The sequence below is a fragment of the Brachyhypopomus gauderio genome, chromosome 4, assembly GCF_052324685.1.
Source record: "Brachyhypopomus gauderio isolate BG-103 chromosome 4, BGAUD_0.2, whole genome shotgun sequence".
NCBI lineage: Eukaryota > Metazoa > Chordata > Actinopteri > Gymnotiformes > Hypopomidae > Brachyhypopomus > Brachyhypopomus gauderio.
In genome coordinates, this window is record NC_135214.1 from 33680289 (window position 1) to 33701980 (window position 21692).

The 21692-nt window shown below is 46.6% G+C and overlaps 1 protein-coding gene across 1 annotated transcript in view; it reads right to left on the reverse strand.

Moving 5' to 3' along the window:
- fibcd1a (fibrinogen C domain containing 1a) overlaps positions 1–21692 on the reverse strand; it is a 95523-nt gene that overhangs the window by 72651 nt on the left and 1180 nt on the right. The window contains exon 2 of the mRNA XM_077004126.1: positions 4466–4945. Within this exon, the coding sequence (XP_076860241.1) occupies positions 4466–4945 (480 nt within the window). The remainder of the gene's footprint in view (positions 1–4465; positions 4946–21692) is intronic.

The following is a 21692-nucleotide window of genomic DNA, read 5'->3' on the forward strand; positions in this document are numbered from 1 at the left end:
GCTTCAGCAATTTCCCTCCCCGTAGAGGGGAAGAGCCCTCTGGAGATTAAGAAAGGACAATGATACATAATAAGTGGGATGTATTTTGATTTCATTAAGCACTGTAGAACTGGATTAGTTGATTCAAATAGTTTGAAGAAATTTATTTGTTCACAGTGAAATCCCTTAGCTGAGTATGAACAATACAAATATTTATTGTTGTGTAAACTTCAATCACGTGAATTAAACTAACTCAATTTCTTCTGGCAGACATAAAACTATTAAAGGAATTAGAACCCATTAGTTGCAAGCTAAGGGAGATGAAGCATAAAGACGGGGACACACTCACTCACTCACTCACTCCTTCTCTCACTCACTCCTTCAATCACTCCTTAGCTCACTCACACCTTCACTCCTTCTCTCACTCACTCCTTCACTCCTTTACTCACAATTTCACTCCTTCAATCACTCCTTAACTCACTCACACCTTCACTCCTTCACTCGCTCACGCTTTCACTCCCTCACTCCTTCACTCTTTCACTCCCTCACTCCTTCACTCTTGCACTCCCTCACTCACACTTCTCTCACTATTTCACTCCTTCACTCCCTCACGATTTCACTCCCTAACTCCTTCACTCTTTCACTCCCTCACTCACACTCCTCTCACTATTTCACTCCTTCACTCACACCTTCACTCCTTCACTCACTATTTCACTCCTTCAATCACTCCTTTACTCACTCACTCCTTCACTACTATTTCACTCCTTCACTCACTCCTTCTCTCACTTTTTCACTCCTCTCACTATTTCACTCCTTCACTCACACCTTCACTCCTTCACTCACTATTTCACTCCTTCACTCACTCACTCTAACTCACTCACTCCTTCACTCACTCACTCCTTCACTCTATTCCATTGCTTCACTCACTATTTCACTCTTCACTCCTTCACTCACTATTTCACTCCTTCACTCACTCCTTCACTCAGGATTTCACTCCTTCTCTCACTCACTCCTACACTCACTATTTCATTCCTTCAATCACTCCTTCAATTACACCTACACTCCTTCAATCACTCCTTCACTCATTTCTCAGCACAGCACGGCTGTCTGTGCTTGTACATGTCATCGTTCCACCTCAATGTACCCGTCACTAGGACCAAAGTCACACGCACACAAGATGTCCTGATAAGGACAAGCTAATCACAGGGAGGCATATACATGAAGTTTGGGAGAGTCGCCCTGCCACAAAATGCAAATAAGTATCACTACTCACCAATAGGGTGACTGCATGGCTGCACAGACCTGTCATCTTTTCACCTTTTTTTTAAATAAAAACGTATTCGTTTTTAGAAAGTATCTGTATTCCTTATTAGTTATGAGGTAATTAATATGCACCACACAAACCTATGATAAGTATAAAAGAGCTTGTTTGTCATTGACATTAGTTTAAATGTCGTTTTACAGTTCGTTAAATAAAATGTTTAACTGTGCTTTGAACGGAAGTACAGAATAAGAGATGTGTATCACAAGAATAAAGTCTTCCATAACAACACATTACAGACCTGCACTGCCCACTATAACACCCAAGCCTCCAGAAAATATCTACATTAAGATTTGACAACATTTTAGCTTCTTACAAAATTTCAGGGCAACATAACTAATATATTATGGTCTGTGTGGCTTAATAAGGGAGGAAAACAAAACATATCAACAGTAAATGTTGAGCAGGTCTTGACAGGCAACCCAATTTAGGATTAGGATTGTTTTTGGGAGTTGGGAGGATTAGGATTAGGATTGTTTTTGTTGTTGGGAGAATTTTGTTTGGCTGAATCTTACTCAATAATGAGTAATTATATAAACAATACATTTTATTTATTTTTAGAAGATGTCTCCGATCAACCCCAATGGCTATAATCTACGTCTAGAGACGATCTCAAAACAATTTGAGGGCTCGCCGCCAAGTTCTTTCTAGGTGAGCTTTTTGCGTTTAACTATGACTTCTACGCTCTGATGGGCTAATCTTTTTTTTCCCTCTAAATTGCAAGTATTTTGTGCGTAGTTGCTGTTGGAGATTTGTACCCAGCTGTGAAATTCCTAACGGAATTTATTGTCTGGAACACCAGTAGTGACGTTCTGATGGGCTGTTTGTTCCTCGCAATTGTGAGTGAGTGTTTTCCTCGAAATTGCATTTCTTTCAGCAACTTGTACCTGGCAGTGAAACTCCTAACAGAATTTCTTGCCCTGATCGTCTGCAGGTGCATTTAAAATCTACACTTAAAAATTTTAAATAGGGTATTTGAGCCTTCCGTGTCCCGATGTTTTCTTAATTATTATTTATTTTAATTGTTCCTTTACATGTCTAACTAATTTTAATCTAAATTTAATAGATTGTCTGTAAAGCTCTTTGAGTTGCATTTATGAAAGGTGCTATCCAATTAGGTTTCTTTTGTTGTTGTTGTTGTGTGACAGGTAAGAGCTTTTTGTCCCATAATAAACTTCCACTAAACTCCACCGCTAAAGTTAAATAAGAAATGCCCCTGACTAGCCTCTGGTTCTGTGATCTTTGACTGGGCATTTTTTTATCAAGCAGAAAAAAATAATCTTTTTTAAAACTTAAAGTCTTTTGGTCCTTCAAGTAAGGAACCATATCATAAAACTTATCTAAGAGAATATGACAAACAATATCCAGGCAGACCACAAAGACTTACGGTAGACAACCTCCCGGACATCCAGACCAATAGAGCTTTGTGTTTATTGCCTGGCTGGGGAAATCTAATGAAAGCAAGGGCCTAGTTCACTGGCTGAATTCATAAACCATTGATATCAATGTTGGTCGGTGCTGGTCCCATCTGTCTCTCAGTCTGCTGCCAATCTCTAAACTCAAGGCAGAAATAACGCTGTTACAGGTTACATTTGGGCTCTGCAAGCCATTGGCTTGCTGGTTCTGGATCATCCACAGAGTTCTTATCCCGGGCCCTGCCGCCGCAGTTCTGGGGTCTCGCACGTCCCACGTGATGCAGCAGGTGAAGGGCTTAATGCAGAGGTGAAGAAGAGAGTCAGGTGCACCAGTACCTGGACGGAACGGCGAGGCGAGACGCTGCTGCTCTGCTAAAGACGCTCGTTTAGTCCCGTAGGTGCTCGTTTAACGCGGTTAGTTCACTTTCTGTCACCGTAGGAGGGCTCTGTAAACAGAAGCTGAGTACATTTCCTATTTTAGTCAGCACCTTAGCAGATTTGGACAGCCTGACGAGGTGGACCGCAGAGATTAATGTGCAATGCATTGTGGGCTGGAAGTGCAGGCAGGCATTAGTAGACCAACGGCAGTGTGGCAGCATAACGACCTTGCACTGTACGCATCAGCTTTGAAATATAGTTTTATTTAATTGCAAGTGCTACTTACAGTGTGTTGAGCACATGATTCTTGCTTGTCGCTTAGTTAATTGAGCCACAGGTTGGTTTGTCATCTTGTCAGTGTTACATAATGATAATTAAGTGTGCCTCACACATATTAGAGCAGTGCCCTTGAGAGAGAGTTCAGCTGTCTGACAATTCTCAAAAACACTTACTCCATCTTGAGGGAGAAAATAGCGGCTGGTTCCCTGTGCACACTTAGCACAAAGGCTATTAATATCTACCGGGAGACATCGCTAAAGTAATCAGGGAAATATTCTGCTCATATTCACGGAGTGACAAAACAAACTGGGCGGTGCAAGCACCCATAAACGAAGCTCCTTGGACATTTGAAGACGCAATTGGGGGTTTCAAAAGTTTAGAGCAGTACATATTTGATCTATCAGCATCCATAAAGCTGGAACTCAGGCTGCGTAATGGGTGGAGGTGTAAGTTCCCTCAGTTAACATTGTTCTCATGTGAAGGTCTACTGTACCTACACCCTGTTATGAGGAACTGCAAAATGATGACACAGAAATGAGCACAGGAACCTCATATCCGCGCTACTCCGTTAAAATGATATGAGCTGAGAGCTCTCTGTTGGTTTTTTAATCTTTGGGGGCTTTTCTGAGAGAGTGAGTGTGACTGGGATGGTCTACATGCACGTGGTTGTGCTGAGATAGAAGGTAAAGGTGAACGTGAGGTGTGGGAAGGCACTTGCAGGTTCTGCTCCATTTCCAGCCATCACGGCAGACACACAAAACAGGGGCACGTGAGTGGAGCACGCAGGTGGGGCATGTGAATAGGGCACGTGAGTAGGGCACGTGGGTGGGACACATGGGTGGGGCACGTGAGTGGGTCACGCAGGTGGGGCCCGTGAGTGGGGCACGTGAGTGGGTCACGCAGGTGGGGCCCGTGAGTGGGGCACGTGAATGGGGCACGTGAATGGGGCACGCGAGTAGGGCACGCGAGTGAGGCACGCGAGTAGGGCACGCGAGTAGAGCACGTGAGTAGGGCACGTGAGTAGGACACGTGAGTAGGGCACGTGAGTAGGGCACACAGGTGGGGCACGCAAGTGCCTGTGGTGGGCTCTGACCTGGATTAGGTGTCCCTGTTCCGACTGGAGCGTGTTGATCTCCTGGCCGATGGTGCCCTGGCCCTGCCTGAGTGCGCTGTACTCCATCTTCAACTGGCTGGTGTGGGCCGACAAGGTGGCCACCTCCTCCGCCAGCTTCACCAGCAGCGCCCGGTCCTGCCCCTTCACCGACTTCAGGTCCGTGTCGTGGTCGGTGAGCGAGTGCAGGAGAGACGTCTGCACCCCCTCCAGACGCAGGAAGTTGCTGTTGTAGTCGGGGCAATTGGGGTCAATGAAGATGTTGATGCGCGAGCCGTCGCCCCGCTCCACCGTCACCAGAGCGTTGCCCTCATCCTGGTTGGTGCTGATGAGAGGAGGAGCGTCGGGTCCCGGTGGTGCTTGGTAGTGGTTCATCAGGAGGATGGTGCCGGTTACCGTGATAGCCAGTAACACGGCGACGAAGAGCAGGATGGTGCACAGGAGATAACTACAGCTCATCCTCTGTGAAACAGGAACCGGGCAGCAGAACAGGGAAGAGATGGGAGAAAAGAGAGAGAGATCATGCTCTATTAATCACTTCTTTTTCCAGGTATAATCTCGGGCAGCACACAAGCCTTTGCCAACAGACACACAAAAAAACAGGATTGGTTAAAGAAGCAAAAAAGGATGCATCAGAAGTGACACGTAAATAAAGCAATCAACAGAATTCACTTCTTTGTGACTCCAGCCTTCGAAAGGGTGTATGTAAAATCCCCATGGTGCATAAACACACAGGGAAATGGAAAAACTGCATGTGACGGGTACACAGCAGCTGAAGAGGGCGATAAATAGAAACCCTTCATCCTGATGAAATGACGTTTTTGAACACAGAGACATCACCAGCTATGCTGCTGCTTGATATCCAATTATCATAAAAAAAACATAGTTCACAACAACAAGAGCTAGGATCGTCTCTATACACACAAACACACACACATACACACACACACACATATATATTAGAGTATCATTTAAAGCCCGTTAAAAGCGGTAGCCCGCTGAGGGAAGGTTCTGGTTCAGGTTTTGGTTAAGGTTCTGGTCATTGCCGCTGCAGCTGTGCGAGTGCTGTCATTGGAAGCGTGTGTTTTCGGCTTCGCTCCGGGCCCCGTGAGGGACACAAGAACCCCCGCAGGCTGCCACAGGGTGAAGACGTTGAGAGTGAACCCTGCAGCTCCACACATTCAGCTCTGGTTAAGCGCTTGCAGGTGACACATCACTCCTCTGTGGATACAACCACATTGCATGTGTACTCGGCAACAAAGGCAGACCCAATGACAAATGAAGGGAATAAGATTTGAGGGGAGAACACTGGGGCTTGTGGGTACTGGAGACACCTCATAACACACCCCTCTTATCTGTGTTTGGGGCCCTTTAATCTCAGGAAGGGCTCGCTCTGCCCGGCTGTGATGACTCCCCGCTGGTTTACAATTGTCGCTTCGATAATTCACTAGATAGAGAGAATCGTGCTCCTGCAGGATAGCCGCACACATTTAGAATATTTTCATTGTTTGGCTTCTTCATACATGTCTCCACGTCCCTGGGCTGAGCTGCTGTGTTTGAAGGAGGTGGATGGCACTGTGGGCTTGAGTGGAATGGCAAAAAAAACCACCACAATGGGTGATTATGACTACAGTGTATCTCCATGGAGACTATTCATAAGGTGTTAGATTAACAGCTACCTCACACTACCCACCACACACTGCATAAACTACACTACACACACGTTTGTTTTAATATCCTTGTGTTTTTTATTTGTGCACTCATGTATTACTTTAACTGAACAATACCTAAGCCTAACCCTAATAAACTCTAACCATAACCCTAATAAACTCTAACCATAACCCTAATAAACCCTAACTCTAATAAACCCTAACCCAAATAAACCCTAACTCTAAATAAACCCTAACTCTAGTCAACCCTAACCCTAATAAACCCTAACTCTAATAAACCCTAACCGTAACCTCAACAGTAGTTAAAGCACATTTCTCTCTGGCATCCAAACCTCATCCTCATGAAGGCAAACCTTGGCGAGTTCCTAACCTAACATTTGAAACCACTAAGAAATGTACAATATATTCACAAACACATGCACAAGCAAAACCCCTCCACAAGTCCTCCACTATAAACATGCACTGTGTTACTGTGTCTGCCTCTGAAAACCCTTCAACCCTTCTTCAACGCTAGGTTTGTTTTGCCTTGGCCATGGTGGAAATCATTACGTTTTAGAGGCTGCAAACTGAATACCGTTCATCCTGTTGTGCGATGTCTGCTTGCGATGCACCCGCAGGGTCCAACTAAGCCCAGCGTGCAAGCAGAACTTGCTTTCCATCGCTCCCACTGCATCCTCCACAGGCACCGTCATATTTACTTTCAAAATAACTAATGGGTATAAAAACCTCCAGACTCCAGCCGTCGCACGGCGGCTAGACATGGCCGCCAGACACGGCCGCCTCACATCGGCGTGTAACAATAAAGAGACGCGGGCTGCTGTTGGCAGGAAAATGGTGGCTGGTGTCCGGTCCGTGGGCAGCCAGCACGACGATCCCTTTTGGTGATTCAAAAATGATGAAGGCTTTCGTCTGAGCACAGCGTACGACACCAGCCGTTGTGATCCAGGATCTGTTTTTGGCGACTGTTGTAAACAAGCAAAACGGCTCGGACCTATTGCCCTGAAGTAGTTTATGAACACGGGGCCTATTGCCCTGAAGTAGTTTATGAACACGGGGCCTGAACGCTAAGCTACATGGCTACGAGCGCGACGCGCCGGTCCTGCCCTCCTGTTGGGTGACAACGAGGGCCTTTTTGAACAAACCCCTGGAGGGACAGAGAGAGGAAGGAGACTCTTAAACATTCTGCTGGTGCAGCACGGCCGGCATCTCGGTCAGGCAGGCGACAGCCACCCCCCGCCCCCCCGGGGCTCCCCTCTTCACACCCCTGGTCTCCAAGAGTAGTGGCTTGAGATCGGCTGGCCACGCTCGACCAAGCGCACACAATACGTGATAAGAGCTTTTATGTGTCTGCGCTGAAGCGACACCAGGAAGGTGGGGGACAGAAGGGCGGCAGGGTGTGTGTGTGTGTGTGTGTGTGTGTGTGTGTGTGTGTGTGTGTGTGTGTGGAGGGACGTCAAAATAAAAGCAGAGCAGCGTGTATTTCGACGCTAGGCGGAGGGGGCCTTGAGGGGGAGCTGTGGAGCAACGCTGCTGCACTGGGGTGCGATCGTTTCTCTGGGGCGAGGTGAAGGTGACATGTCGGGTTCGGAGGGAGGAGTGTGGCACAGAGATGCCCTCTCACCCCCCCGCCCGGCTGCGTTTGATTGAGAGTTTAACAAAGCGTGTGGCACTTGGAACATTAAAGCGTCACAGAGAAGATGGATAAGTCTCTATAGAAACGAGGTACCTCTCCTTGTTGCATCGTTGTCGTGGATCTCAGTTCTCAGGGTTTTTTTTTTCTCAATCAATACTATGAAAAAGCTTATGACCCTAATATTTCACCCGCACGGATATCTACAGCAGCTGGGAGAATGACAGTATTAGTGCAGCGATGTATTCACACCGGTGCGGTAGCTGAAATTCAGGTCCGATTCATACTGGGTTCCCAATAATAGCATGAATTCCTGTGTATTCTGAACGCATTGAATAGCTTGTGCGATATTGTGCAGGAAATCTGAATAGTGATTTCTACCGTGGCAGCTCTCTGAAGCTTGTTGTGGATCACTGGTTCTGGGAGCAGTGGGACCACTCACAGCCCATCAAGACCAATAATCCTCATTTAATGATGACCCCCGACATGGTGGGGTATTAAACCCGGGCTCGTGTACGCGCATGTTTGCTCAGTGGAGCGTAAACAACTGCAGGGTCCAGGAGACGGAATATAAGTTGCCATCCTCTCTCATATAGTGCCATATCTTGCATTTATATCTTCAAATATATTGCAAGCAGAACGCAGAATGTACTGCAATATATTTCTGGCACTTTCCATTCTCACATAGTTCAGGACACAGGTACGCGGCCACAGAACCCTTCGCTCATATGACTGAGAGGCCAAGATGCCACAGCTGGGGATTAAATCAGAACACAGATCCACCCGCCAGCCGCAGACATCGCAGACATCGCTGCGGCCATCTGATTTTATTACAGGCCAGAGTGGGAGTTGGGTTTCACCAGACACGTTCAGTAGGACAAAGACCTCAAGGCCTTTAGGCCTGGATTAGATTAGCAGGGTTGTGGTATCAGTATCAACACTGCGATGTTTGCTCCAAGCACCACACACACACAAGCAGGCTTGATTAGAGCGACTCCTGATCCTGGATGAGGGATTGTGGCCTAGCTGTGGAGGCTTCTGTGGGTGGATGACTGCAGGGACAAACAGCTGGATAGATCCTGCCTAGGCCAAAATGGAGAAATGGACAATCAGCATATACACCCTATTTATACACCTACTATTTATACACCTTATTTGTACACATACTATTATACACCCTATTTATACACCCGCTTGCTTTTTATACTGTAGATCACACAAAATATTTTTATTCCAGGGGGCATCCTCAGAGAATGTCTCATCAGAGTACGTCTCATTAAAGTCTCACTAGAGTATGTCTCATTAGAGTAAGTCTCGTTAGAGTAAGTCTTATTACAGTATGTCTCATTAGAGTATGTCTCATCAGAGTATGTCTCATCAGATTATGTCTCATTAGAGTATGTCTCATCAAAGTATCATTAGAATATGTCTCATTAGATTAAGCATCATTAGAGTATGTCTCATCAGAGTATGTCTCATTAAAGTCTCACTAGAGTATGTCTCATTAGAGTAAGTCTCATTATAATATGCCTCATTAGAGTATGTCTCATCAGAGTAAGTCTCATTAGAGTACGTCTCAACAAAGTATGTCTCATTAGAGTATATCTCATTAGAGTAAGTATCATTAGAGTATGTCTCATTAGAATATGTCTCTTTAGATTAAGTATCATTAGAGTATGTCTCATTAGAGTATGTCTCATCAGATCTTTGATAAGCACATGTGCATTTGGATTTTCAGCTCCATTCCTGAACTCACTGCCCAGCACAGTCTCACAGTTTTCTACTGTAGTCCAGAAATCCTGATCCAGCTCATGAAGGACGTAATAATGGGCAGATGGGTTGGATCAGGTGGCACCAGAACCAGAACCAGAATGAAACCGCTCGATTCTGAGTATCTGCCGAGATGTCGGGGGGTTGTGATCAGAGGTAGCGTGACCTCAGAGTAACCGCCCCACACACACACACACACACACACACACACACACACACACACACACACACACACACACCATCATCATCATCATCATCATCATCATGAGCAGGCTGACGGCTCAACACACACAACAGCTGTTTCCATATCTCTAGCATTAGCATGTGCTATAAGATCCATGGCACAAATCCACTAAAATTACTGCTGGACCACAGTACCAAGCTTCCGCCCCTGTGACGCTGCCCACACTGTTGTAGTACTATACCGTCACTATCAGCACCACCAGCATCCGGCACAGCACAACCACACTGCACTGGGAGAACATTATGGGTCGAGCTATATGTTTCGTGCCCGATTTGGCTTTTAAGTACTGAACAAGCTGTAAAGCTGCGTAGAGAAGGCAACGTGTAATCTGAAGATGCTCACGGCTCCCAAAGACCTCAGCAAAGAGCAGAACGACAAACATGGTCAAGCTCCAGTTGCTGTTTTAAATTAGACACTGGCAGAGAGGAAATCCCTGAAAGCGATGTCAGATGGGCTTGGATTAAGAGGTGTGCGTTACCCAGAGGACTCCAATCCTGAAGCACATGAATGGAAAATGAAAGCAGCATTTCCAGCGAATAGCGAGTCTTAGTAGTGCAGGCCGTGCAGATACCAAGGATTAGCCACGATCAGGAGAGCAGCTTCACAAAGGTACACGCTCCTCTCCCACACCACGGAGCAGGAGGGGGTGACAGGCGTTACACTGATTTGACAGTAGCTCAACCAAAGCAGAACAGAAAATGCCACACACTTATGCACACACACACACACACACACACACACACACACACACACACACACACACACACACACACACACATTCACACCTATATATTTGGGCAGTTTGTGCTGGCTCAGTGAACACGGCTTCATTAGCTGTTTTCTAAAGAGAGCCCAGAGACGTCTCTCTTTCACGCTTCCTGCTGTCAGGAGGCAACAGCTCCTGCTCCACCCAGAGGGATAGCATAACATTATGTACAGCCACACACCCCCTGGACGTTCCCTGTGGTGCGTACCACACCTGTGGTCAGCCACCTGCTTCTCGCCACCACTATATCTTCCTGTCTGTCTGATCTCTCAGATCCACGTAACTCAGGGGACGGGCTCTAACTGCTGTGTATAGCACATTACTGCACGTTACTGGGGTCTTATGATAGTTTGGGGACATTCACCACTAACCTCCTCTTGCTCTGGGAATGAACGAGAGCGTAGTATCTTCTCCTAAGAGTGATGGGCAAGTCAATAAACTTCAGTGTATTTTATCTAGCCTGAGGTGTATAATTTCTGTCACTCGACAGCCAGTTTAGCATCTTGCAAACACATCACAAGGTAACAAAAATGACAAACAGGAAGGATCCTTGTTGCTGTCTGTGGTCAGACGCCATCTCGCTACATGTGAAGGTATTTACAGAGATATGGTCTTAAGAGTTGTGTGTGCTTTCCCACTCTCTCAGAGGAAATAAGAGGTTGTGCTCGTGGAGAAATCAGTGCCCAGGCACCGGAAATTACAGCTGACCGCGTCTGGAGTGCGTCCGCAAACTCACTGTCATCACATTTTAATCACAGACCACCACAGCGAACCTCTTCAGCTCTTTCAGCTCTGAACGGCTTGGGGTATAGAACCTCTGGCAGGTGTGTGTGTACAGTTTCCCAAATGTGCTGGCTCCTTCATATTAGTGGCTTCTTCACTCTTATCTGTTGACATTTTTTCATGTCTTGTTGGAAGGCAGCCAGGACGTTTGCATGCAAGAGTGCATCTGCACAACTGGCCATTATTTATGGTGAGTGGCTCCACAAGACTGTGTGTGTAAGTGTGTGTGTGTGTGTGTGTGTGTGTGTGTGTGTGTGTGTGTGTGTGTGTGTGTGTGTGTGTGTGTGTGTGTGTGTGTGTGTGTGTGTGTGAGAAATCTGTGGAGGATCAGGTTTCTGTCAGTGTCAGTGCTCTCCAAGGCCGGGTACTGAAGTGCAGTCTCTCCCCTCTCAGCACCGCATGGCGTCTCCGAAAACAGGGTGCAGGGTGGCCATACGTCACCAGGCTCACTCACCCTCTCTCTTGTTCTCTCTCTTATTTTCTTGTTCTCTCCCTCCCTCTCTCTCTCCCTCTCCTTTTCTCTCCCTCCATCCCTCTCTCTTTCTCTCTCTCCCCCTCTCCTTCTCTCTCCCTTCCTCCCTCTCTATCTCTCTCTCACTCCCCCTCTCCTTCTCTCTCCCTTCCTCCCTCCCTATCTCTCTCTAACTCCCCCTCTCCTTCTCTCTCCCTTCCTCCCTCTCTATCTCTCTCTCACTCCCCCTCTCCTTCTCTCTCCCTTCCTCCCTCCCTATCTCTCTCTAACTCCCCCTCTCCTTCTCTCTCCCTTCCTCCCTCTCTCTCTCTCTCTCTCTTCCTCCCTCTCTCTCTCTCTCTCTCTCTTCCTCCCTCTCTCTCTCTCCCTCTCTCTTTCTCTCCCTCTCTCTCTCTCTCTCTGGAGAAGCACACAACACAGCCCCATTCCACTCTGCCTCATCCACTGGATCAGAGCCACACACACACACACACACACACACACACACACACACACACACACACACACACACATGCAAGTTCTAAGCCTCTGCTGTTTCCTGTGCACCTCAAATCATGGGTAAATGAGACACACAGACAGATACTATTTAATTCACACAATAATCCTACAAAATCATCCGTGCTTTTAGTAAAAATAATGCAAATATATTGTAAGTTCGGTTTGGCAAGACACACACACACACACACACACACACACACACACACAATCTACATATCTACATATCTACATATCTACATGTCAATAAAGGGGCAAACATCACTAATTATACTGGCTCCAGAGAGACTGGAGATTCCAAAACAAACACTTCTATCCATCACTGTGTGTGTGTGTGTGTTTGAGCAATAAAAAGAACACCACATCTCTGTTGCCTTTGAACCTGAGCTGGGCTGCCTGCAAACCCACAGTTCAAAGCAGGGAAGACAATTAGAGGAGGTTCAGTGAAACGAGGGGTGTGTAGGAGCCGTGGTTGATCTCACGAGGAAGCACACAGACGGGCTGCGCCCCTCATGTGTGGCGGGGAAGGAGCGTGAGGTGGAGGGAGCAGGATGGAGGTTGAGCTGAAGGCACTGCATCACCGCTGGAAGATCTCCACAGAGAGACGCCCCGCGTGGGAGCAATCTCACGGACCGCGTCGTCACGCTTCCACGCCGTGGCAACACAAAGGTGTCGCGGTAAATTGTTTAAATTCGGTGGCCAGGAGGAGATAAACGCTCAGGGAGGCTTTAAAGGACGAGCAAATGGAAGCGTTTTATCATCGGGGAAGTCATCGCCCGTGCTGGGTTATCAGGGTCATCCATTACAGTTATCTCCTCATTCTCTTCTCCAGAGCCCCATTCAACGCCTTGGCAGCAGCACGTAAATAGACACACACACACACACACACACACACACACACACACACACACACACACACACACACACACACACACACACACACTGAGAGAAAATGCTTGGCTTGCCGAAAGTAACAACATCATTTGCTACTGAATTAATCCACCACTGCAATAATACTTAAGAAGGGAATATTCAAGCAGCCCAGTGAATGTAATGGGAAGCATCTACTTCCTTTAAAGGGGACCGTATACTTCCTGTAATGGGAGCATCTACTTCCTGTAATGGGGAGGGTCTACTTCCTGTAATGGGGAGCGTCTTCTTCCTGTAATGGGGAGGGTCTACTTCCTGTAATGGGGAGGGTCTCCTTCCTGTAATGGGGAGGGTTTACTTCCGGTAATGGGGAGGGTTTACTTGCTGTAATGGGGAGGGTCTACTTGCTGTAATGGGGAGGGTCTACTTGCTGTAATGGGGAGGGTCTACTTCCTGTAATGGGGAGGGTCTCCTTCCGGTAATGGGGAGGGTCTACTTCCTGTAATGGGGAGGGTCTACTTGCTGTAATGGGGAGGGTCTACTTCCTGTAATGGGGAGCGTCTTCTTCCTGTAATGGGGAGGGTCTACTTCCTGTAATGGGGAGGGTCTCCTTCCTGTAATGGGGAGGGTTTACTTCTGGTAATGGGGAGGGTCTACTTCCTGTAATGGGGAGGGTCTTCTTCCTGTAATGGGGAGGGTCTACTTCCTGTAATGGGGAGGGTCTACTTGCTGTAATGGGGAGGGTCTACTTCCTGTAATGGGGAGGGTCTACTTTCTGGTTTGTCGGGGATCTGCCACCTTTCTGCTTCATTCCTCAGTGCCACAAAAAATAATATTTCCATTTTCTTTACAGCATTTAGATACATTGATTTTTTTTCTTGAAAAATAGATATAAATACTCGCACTGGAACACATGCACACACACAAACACACACACATACACAGTTTACAAAAGACAAATAAACCTCATGAAATCATATATATATATATTTACACCTCTTAATGCAGTGGTTCCCAAAGTGGGGGGCGCACCCCCTAGGTGGGGCGTGGAGCTATTGCAGGGGGGGTGTGGAGCTTGGAAGTAAAACATGTGCACGTGTCAATATGGGGGGGGGGGGGGGGTGTAGGGGGGAGGGGGGGCAAAAATATTCTCATCTACTAAAGGGGGGCACGGCAGAAAAAGTTTGGGATCCACTGTCTTAATGTTTTACATTTTCAAAGCATACAGCACATAACATTCAAAAACACTTCTTAATTCTAGTCACTTTGAGTCCCAAATGAAAGTTGTAGTAAAATGATTAAACAAATCCCAAACGGGGTTGAAGAACCCAGATGCCGTTCCAGTTTTACCATGTACCCTGCACTAAAGATGTAGGCATTGGTAACTTCTAATTGCTCAACACCTCTAACTTAACTTCAAGGAAGGCACTGCAGTGAGCCGTCCAGTAATTTGACATCACAAGCCCTGAATAGAGTGTGTTTTATTGTAGGACATGCTGAGATGATGACAGAGCTCGTTATAGCTTTAGAATGGAGAGACTAATTAGTGCGTCCACAATTGATTTGCGTCTCCGTGACAGCGGTTGCAATTGACAGGTATGAAAGCCACTCTGAAATATGAAACAGCCTTGGGATCTCAGTGCTCCTCACGTTCCTCCTCATCCTGGCATCTCAGCCCGAACTCCGCCTTCGTCTCCTTGGAGGTTTTTAGTCTGGAGTCAACAACTAGCTGTCTGCCAGGGTCACAACCATTTGCACCTCCTATAGATGACGTCACCAGGGAGACGACCCCCCGGGTGCCACACTGCTCACAACATCGGGCTTTTAATAGCCGTGGGGAGCCGGGCGAAACACACAAGATGTTCAGCTTATTAGAGGAAGCGGAATAGGGAATAAAGAGGTCGCAGCCCAGCTGACCAGCAGGGACAACGCAAAGGAGGCCACAAGGATGGGGAGGATTTGAGGAGCTCACTGACCAAGCTGCTTCCACAACTCCCCACAACCTCCCTCTCATCTGGGGGGGGGGGGGGGGGGGGGGGGGGGGTCACCATTCTGCCCAGAGACACCTGCCCCACTTCATATTTACTGCCCCTACAGTAAATATTACTCAGAAATATTTTCACCCATAAAATATTTTGATGTTTTTCCTTTCTTGATTCTGACAATAATATAAAATGGTATTTAGGTCATTTATTGTAAAAGTACAATTTTGGTAAATACACAAGCTCTTGTATTCACTGGAATTACAGCTAATAGGCATGTTTAGTGTACAGTGGGGAAAATAACTATTTAGTCAGTCACCAATTGTGCAAGTTCTCCCACTTAAAAAGATGAGAGAGGCCTGTAATTGACATCATAGGTAGACCTCAACTATGAGAGACAAAATGTGAAAAAAAAATTGAGAAAATCATTTTGTCTGACTTTTAAAGAATTTATTTGCAAATAATGGTGGAAAATAAGTATTTGGTCACCTACAAACAAGCAAGATTTCTGGCTGTCACAGACCTGTAACTTCTTTTTTAAGAGGCTCCTCTTTCCCCCACTCAATACCTGTATTAATGGCACCTGTTTGAAATCGTTAACAGTATAAAAGACACCTGCCCACAACCTCAAACAGTCACACTCCAAACTCCACTATGGTGAAGACGAAAGAGCTGTCGGAGGACACCAGAAACCGAATTGTAGACCTGCACCTGAATCTGCAATAGGCAAGCAGCTTGGTGTGAAGAAATCTACTGTGGGAGCAATAATCAGAAAATGGAAGACCTACAAGACCACTACTAATCTCCCTCGATCTGGGGCTCCACGCAAGATCTCAGCCCGTGGGGTCAAAATGATCACAAGAACAGTGAGGAAAAATCCCAGAACCACAAGGGGGGATCTAGTGAATGACCAGCAGAAAGCTGGGACCAACGTTACAAAGGCTACCATCAGCAACACAATACGATGCCAGGGACTCAGATCTTGCAGTGCCAGACGTGTCCCCCTGCTTAAGCCAGTCCATATCCAGGCACGTCTGAAGTTTGCTAGAGAGCATTTGGATGTTCCAGAAGAGTATTGGGAGAATGTCATATGGTCAGATGAAACCAAAGTAGAACTATTTGGTAAAAACACAACTAGTCGTGTTTGGAGGACAGTGAATGCTGAGTTGCATCCAAAGAACACCATACCAACTGTCAAGCATGGGGGTGGCAACATCATGCTTTGGGGCTGTTTCTCTGCAAAGGGACCAGGACGACTGGTCCGTGTACATGAAAGAATGAATGGGGCCATGTATTGTGAGATTTTGGGTGCAAACCTCCTTCCATCAACAAGGGCAATGAAGATGAAACGTGGCTGGGTCTTTCAGCATGATAATGATCCCAAGCACACTGCCAGGGCAATAAAGGAGTGGCTTCGTAAGAAACATTTCAAAGTCCTGGAGTGGCCTAGCCAGTCTCCCGATCTCAACCCCATCAAAAACCTTTGGAAGGAGTTAAAAGTCCGTGTTGCCTGCCGACAGCCCCAAAACATCACTGCTCTAGAGGAGATCTGCATGGAGGAATGGGCCAACATACCAGCAACAGTGTGTGCCAACCTTGTGAAGACTTACAGAAAACGTTTGACCTCTGTCATTGCCAACAGAGGATATACAACAAAGTATTGAGATGAACTTTTGTTATTGACCAAATACTTATTTTCCACCATTATTTGCAAATAAATTCTTTAAAAGTCAGACAAAATGATTCTCAATTTTTTTTCGCAATTTGTCTCTCATAGTTGAGGTCTACCTATGATGTCAATTACCGGCCTCTCTCATCTTTTTAAGTGGGAGAACTTGCACAATTGGTGACTGACTAAATACTTAGTTTCCCCACTGTATAGGTTCACTACTATAATAAATTATAGCAGTAACCAGGGCTTTTTGAAACATTTATTGATGCGTTCAATTTAGAAAACACATCCTCTAAAATGTGCCTTAAACATGCACAGGTAACGGCGAACACTTCAAAAGCCACGACACCCTCAAAAACAACAGATGGGACTGTTTGATGCGGAAAATCAAAACAAAAGAGAAATGCATGATCAAAAATTCCATTGAAAATCTGCACATGCACCACATCACACAAGCTGATGAGAAAGACCCGAGGAGAACAAACAACCACCCAGAGTCCCTTTGGCAAAGCAGAATTATTTTGGATCAACTGGGCTCTTTCTGTCCAGACCAGCACTCCGCTCCATAAATTATCCGCTGTAAAAAAATACACTGGTCTAGTCAACTCTGTCATGTCTTCCACATATGCGTCACTGACACAAAATTGTGTGTGTGTATGTATGTGTGTGTGTGTGTGTGTATATGTGTGTGTGTGTGCGTGCGTGTGTTGGGGAGGGGAGATGTCACAAGCAGAACGTGCCCTACGGCACACTTCTCTGCAGTTTTGGAACTGTGGCATCTGTAAATCGAGGGCAGACTGCTTCAGCGGCTAATGCGTACGACGTCGGCGTCTTGGTTTGAGGAGGAGTCTGGGAGCGACGTCTCTGTGGGGAGGGTGCCAAGGAAGTAAGGAGTGAACACACCAACAGCAGTAGAGATGTCTTAATGAGCAATCCTTGGGCGTTAACAGCTTGAGTGACATTACGGCGGGCAAGTTAACCATTAGTATCTGATCTCCATCACTTCATGCAGAACAGATATCAGCAGGGTCCCCCCCACACACACACACACATGCATGTTGTTCCCTAATGAAAATCGGTTTTGGACACGGCGATCAAGCCAGCACGCTGCTCTCATGACGTCAGCAGAAGTGCAGCGTTTGCTGTGGGAGAAACTCCGCCACGCCACCCCTGAGCTTTGACGACTCAGACGGCGCTTTGAGATGGAAATTAAATCCGCACCCGCGAGCCGTGGCTCATGCGAATTTATCCTAAAAGGCGTCTGTCCTCGGTGACGATTTGCTGGGAGATGTCCCAGCTCTAGATTCATAAAGAAGCTTAAAATAGGAGGTCCTGGATCAGATTTCCGTATTTCAGTTCTTTGCCAGCAAGACTTCTCCAGCCTGGGTTATATATAGTAAATCTGGTTCCTGAGGTAAATTAATTACTTCAAAACTCAAGTTGCATTATAGTATCAAATCTAATTGACATGTTTAACTCATTGTTCAAACTGAATTGACTTCAAGTGATACTTCCATGACTCATGGTTGAATCCAAGTGTCATACATCTTTGCTTATGATTTAAAGCTACTTGAACATTCAAGATTAAAGAATACACAGAATGTGTTGAATTTCATTTCGTTTCATGGGATCAAAAAATTAAAAGGAAGTAATATCGAGCAAGAAAAACTGGCAAGCAGGATGTTGTGGCATTAATTCAGGAGCTATTTCTAAGGTGCTAACCTCGATGAGCTTCTTTTCTTTTTAGGTTTGACTGTTTTGAGCGAGACAGTGAAATGTTATTAAATGAGATTTATCACAGATCCTGGCTGTTTAAAATGAGTCGTGACAATAACGCAGCAAGTGACGCATCGGACCCCATTCAAAGGTTAATTACCTAAATCACATTAACTGCAGGAAGGAGTCTATCACTTCTGGGTGCTCTCAGACGGACCAACGGAGAGGAAGAGGGAGAAGGACGCATGGCGTTCCGATAAACAACCATTACGTGAGAGAGATGTTGACGTCCTGCAATCACACTCCTTTGATCTTCTGCGTATGGGAGAGTGCATGCTTCAGGTTTCACATCTCCTCGCACTCTCTCGTGCTCCCGTGATGGATAATCAGGCGACGACAGAGCAGCCCAAAGCCATCCGTCAGCCGGAGATGCGGGGAGATTTTGCAGGTATCCGCAATCGGCGCTTCGCCACTGAGGCCAGAGGACTTCATTATACATCCAGGCCTAGGCTGGCTTTGAGGTGAGGAGCGGAGATCAGGTAGATATCTCTGAGAGCTTTAGCTTCATTGCTCGTGGCCACGACAGAAGAAACGAGAGGAATGCCGCGGGCGCTGATAGAAACCGAGCAGGGGAGCGTGTTGGCAGACGTGAGCTGATTTCATTTACAAACCTTTAGTCATTCTGTTACTGACTTATCTATTTAAATCGTGGACGCAGGTGAGCCACAGTGAAGACGGTTTAAGATAAATTGGCCCTTGAAATTGTCACGACGTCAGCAAAAGGCAACTGCTAGGAATGAGTGGAGGACTACGGCGCCCCCTAGCTGTCAGGAAAGTTTGCCATTACCGTGTGGTGGCAGTTCACATGGTGGAGAGGCTGAATTGGCACTAGTGTGCTGCTAACAAACTTGAACACAAATGTTTGAAACGTGCAATATAAAACTACGATTTCTGCCTCTATTGTGCTGGAAAATGAAAATAAGTACTTTGTAAACCCCCAAGTAATTTGTAAAATGTTTGCCAATCTGGAGACTGAGCTGACCTCAATAGCTTGTTTGCAGAAGTGCAAGAGAGCTATTGACAGGCACCAACCAGACAGAAGCTGTCTACACCATCACAAATGACCTCAGATAGAGCTGTTCTCCAAGTCCCAATCTCCTCTCCAGCCTGAGAAACCCACTTCATCAGAGCAAAAGCTATTCAGCCATGAGAATCGGCCAGAGGCGCCAGTTCAATCTCTAAATGCTAATAGCCACGACACTTTATGCAAAATGGCCTGTGAAGAAAATCCCCAGGAGCTCCTCCAGGAGTGTGCTCTCTTTCCCAGCCTCTTCTGGAAGTTGTAATTACTACAGCTTGCATCTTTCCCACCAGGGTAAATACTCCTTGCTGCTTTTGCAGAAGCAACAATCCACAGGATCTTCCAATTCTCCAGCCAAATAAATCAACGGCTGCCTTTAATTGGCAGCTTGCAATAAAACGTTTAAATGCATGTGAATCACACCTGATGACGTAGCATGTTTGAGGCCTGGATGACATGGTTGTAGCTTACAGAGGTCACCAGTTTGTCATTTGGCGAGCTTTAGAGGTGTGGCGAAATCGCACGGACGGCGGGTTCGTTCCAGTATGCCCTTCCGCAAATAATTCCTCCTGTTCCTTCTCTGTTACACAAACACAAGACTACGTGAACACAGAAAGCTAGGCAAGCAACTGTCAGAGCATGAAACCCACGCTTCTCAACACCACCACCACAACCCTGCAGCACACATGACCGTGAACACCGCGGCTGTAGCGGGTGAAATCCTCCCCGCGGCGGGCGGCCAGACGGGGCAGGTGCTCGTCGTTTCATCCCATCACACTCGGCCGGAAAATCGCACCACTAAGAGCAACAAAAAGGGTTGTGGAGCACGTCCATCATAGCGAGCCACTCCGGTCTTGCCCCAACACGACCACTTTTATTCCTCCTGTCCCCTAAACACCCCCCCCCCCCTCCACCACTCCCGGGGGAGAGGCTTTTATTAATAAACACCGTGCAGCCAGAATGGTGCATGAATTCACGCTGATTAATTAGCAAGAGCTGAAATAACTTGCGCTGCTGCGTACATTGGCTGCTGGGTGTGGGGAGAGGAGGCGAGGGACACAACAGTGTGGAGACATGAGACAGGTGTGCAAACCGCAGCAATTAAGACAAAAAAGAAATGACTAACACACCCAAAACATAGAGACCTGCAACACGGACGTGACACAAGGTGCAGAAATCTCATTTAAAACCACGTCTCTCCGTAAGCGTTATGTGCGGCCATACCAAGGAGCACGGACGTAATTTGGGGGGGGGGGGGGACGGACATGTCCCCCCCACTTTTTCAAAAGCCGGTTTTGGTCCCCCATCAGTTTTTACGGTTAAAACCAAATATTTAAATAGCGACGAATCCATGTCCCCCCCACTTTTGAAATCAAAATTACGTCCATGCCAAGGAGGAAGAGTGTGAAGTGAAGTCAGGAGAGGATCCAGGAACTACTGAACCTCGGCTGCAACATCTGGTCTCTGGCCCCTGGTTCCAGAGGTGTGTACACACTTCTAGCTCCTCCTAGCAGTGGCGGTGAAAAAGCAGAGAGTGGTAGAGCAGAAGGATTTGAAGCGCACCGCCGTCAAGAGCTCAACAAGCATGGCTACACACCCAGAGAGCACCAGAAGAGCTCTTCGGCTCTGGTGAATGCATACAGGGACTTCTTCTGCGCTATCTCCAGCACAAGACAGAGGAGCTACAGGAAGTTCCACCACATATGATATTATCTGACAAATACGCATTCGCTCACACACAGAAAACTTAAGTATAACCTCTTTACTTCGTCCTCTTTGTGAGGCACTAATAGACAGAAATGAATCCCGTGAGGGATGAGACCACTGAATCAAATCCTCCACACTTAAAGGTTTTATCATCCCGCACTAAAACCATCAATGGCTGTGATTATTTTTTCACCTTTAAAATGACTAAAAATATACTAACACTGACATGCGCACACACACACACACACACACACACACACACATATACACACACACACACACAATGCTGGAAGTTAGGAACTGGAATAGCAATGAATTCAAGGGATACGAATCCATTAGCAACCAAGAGTT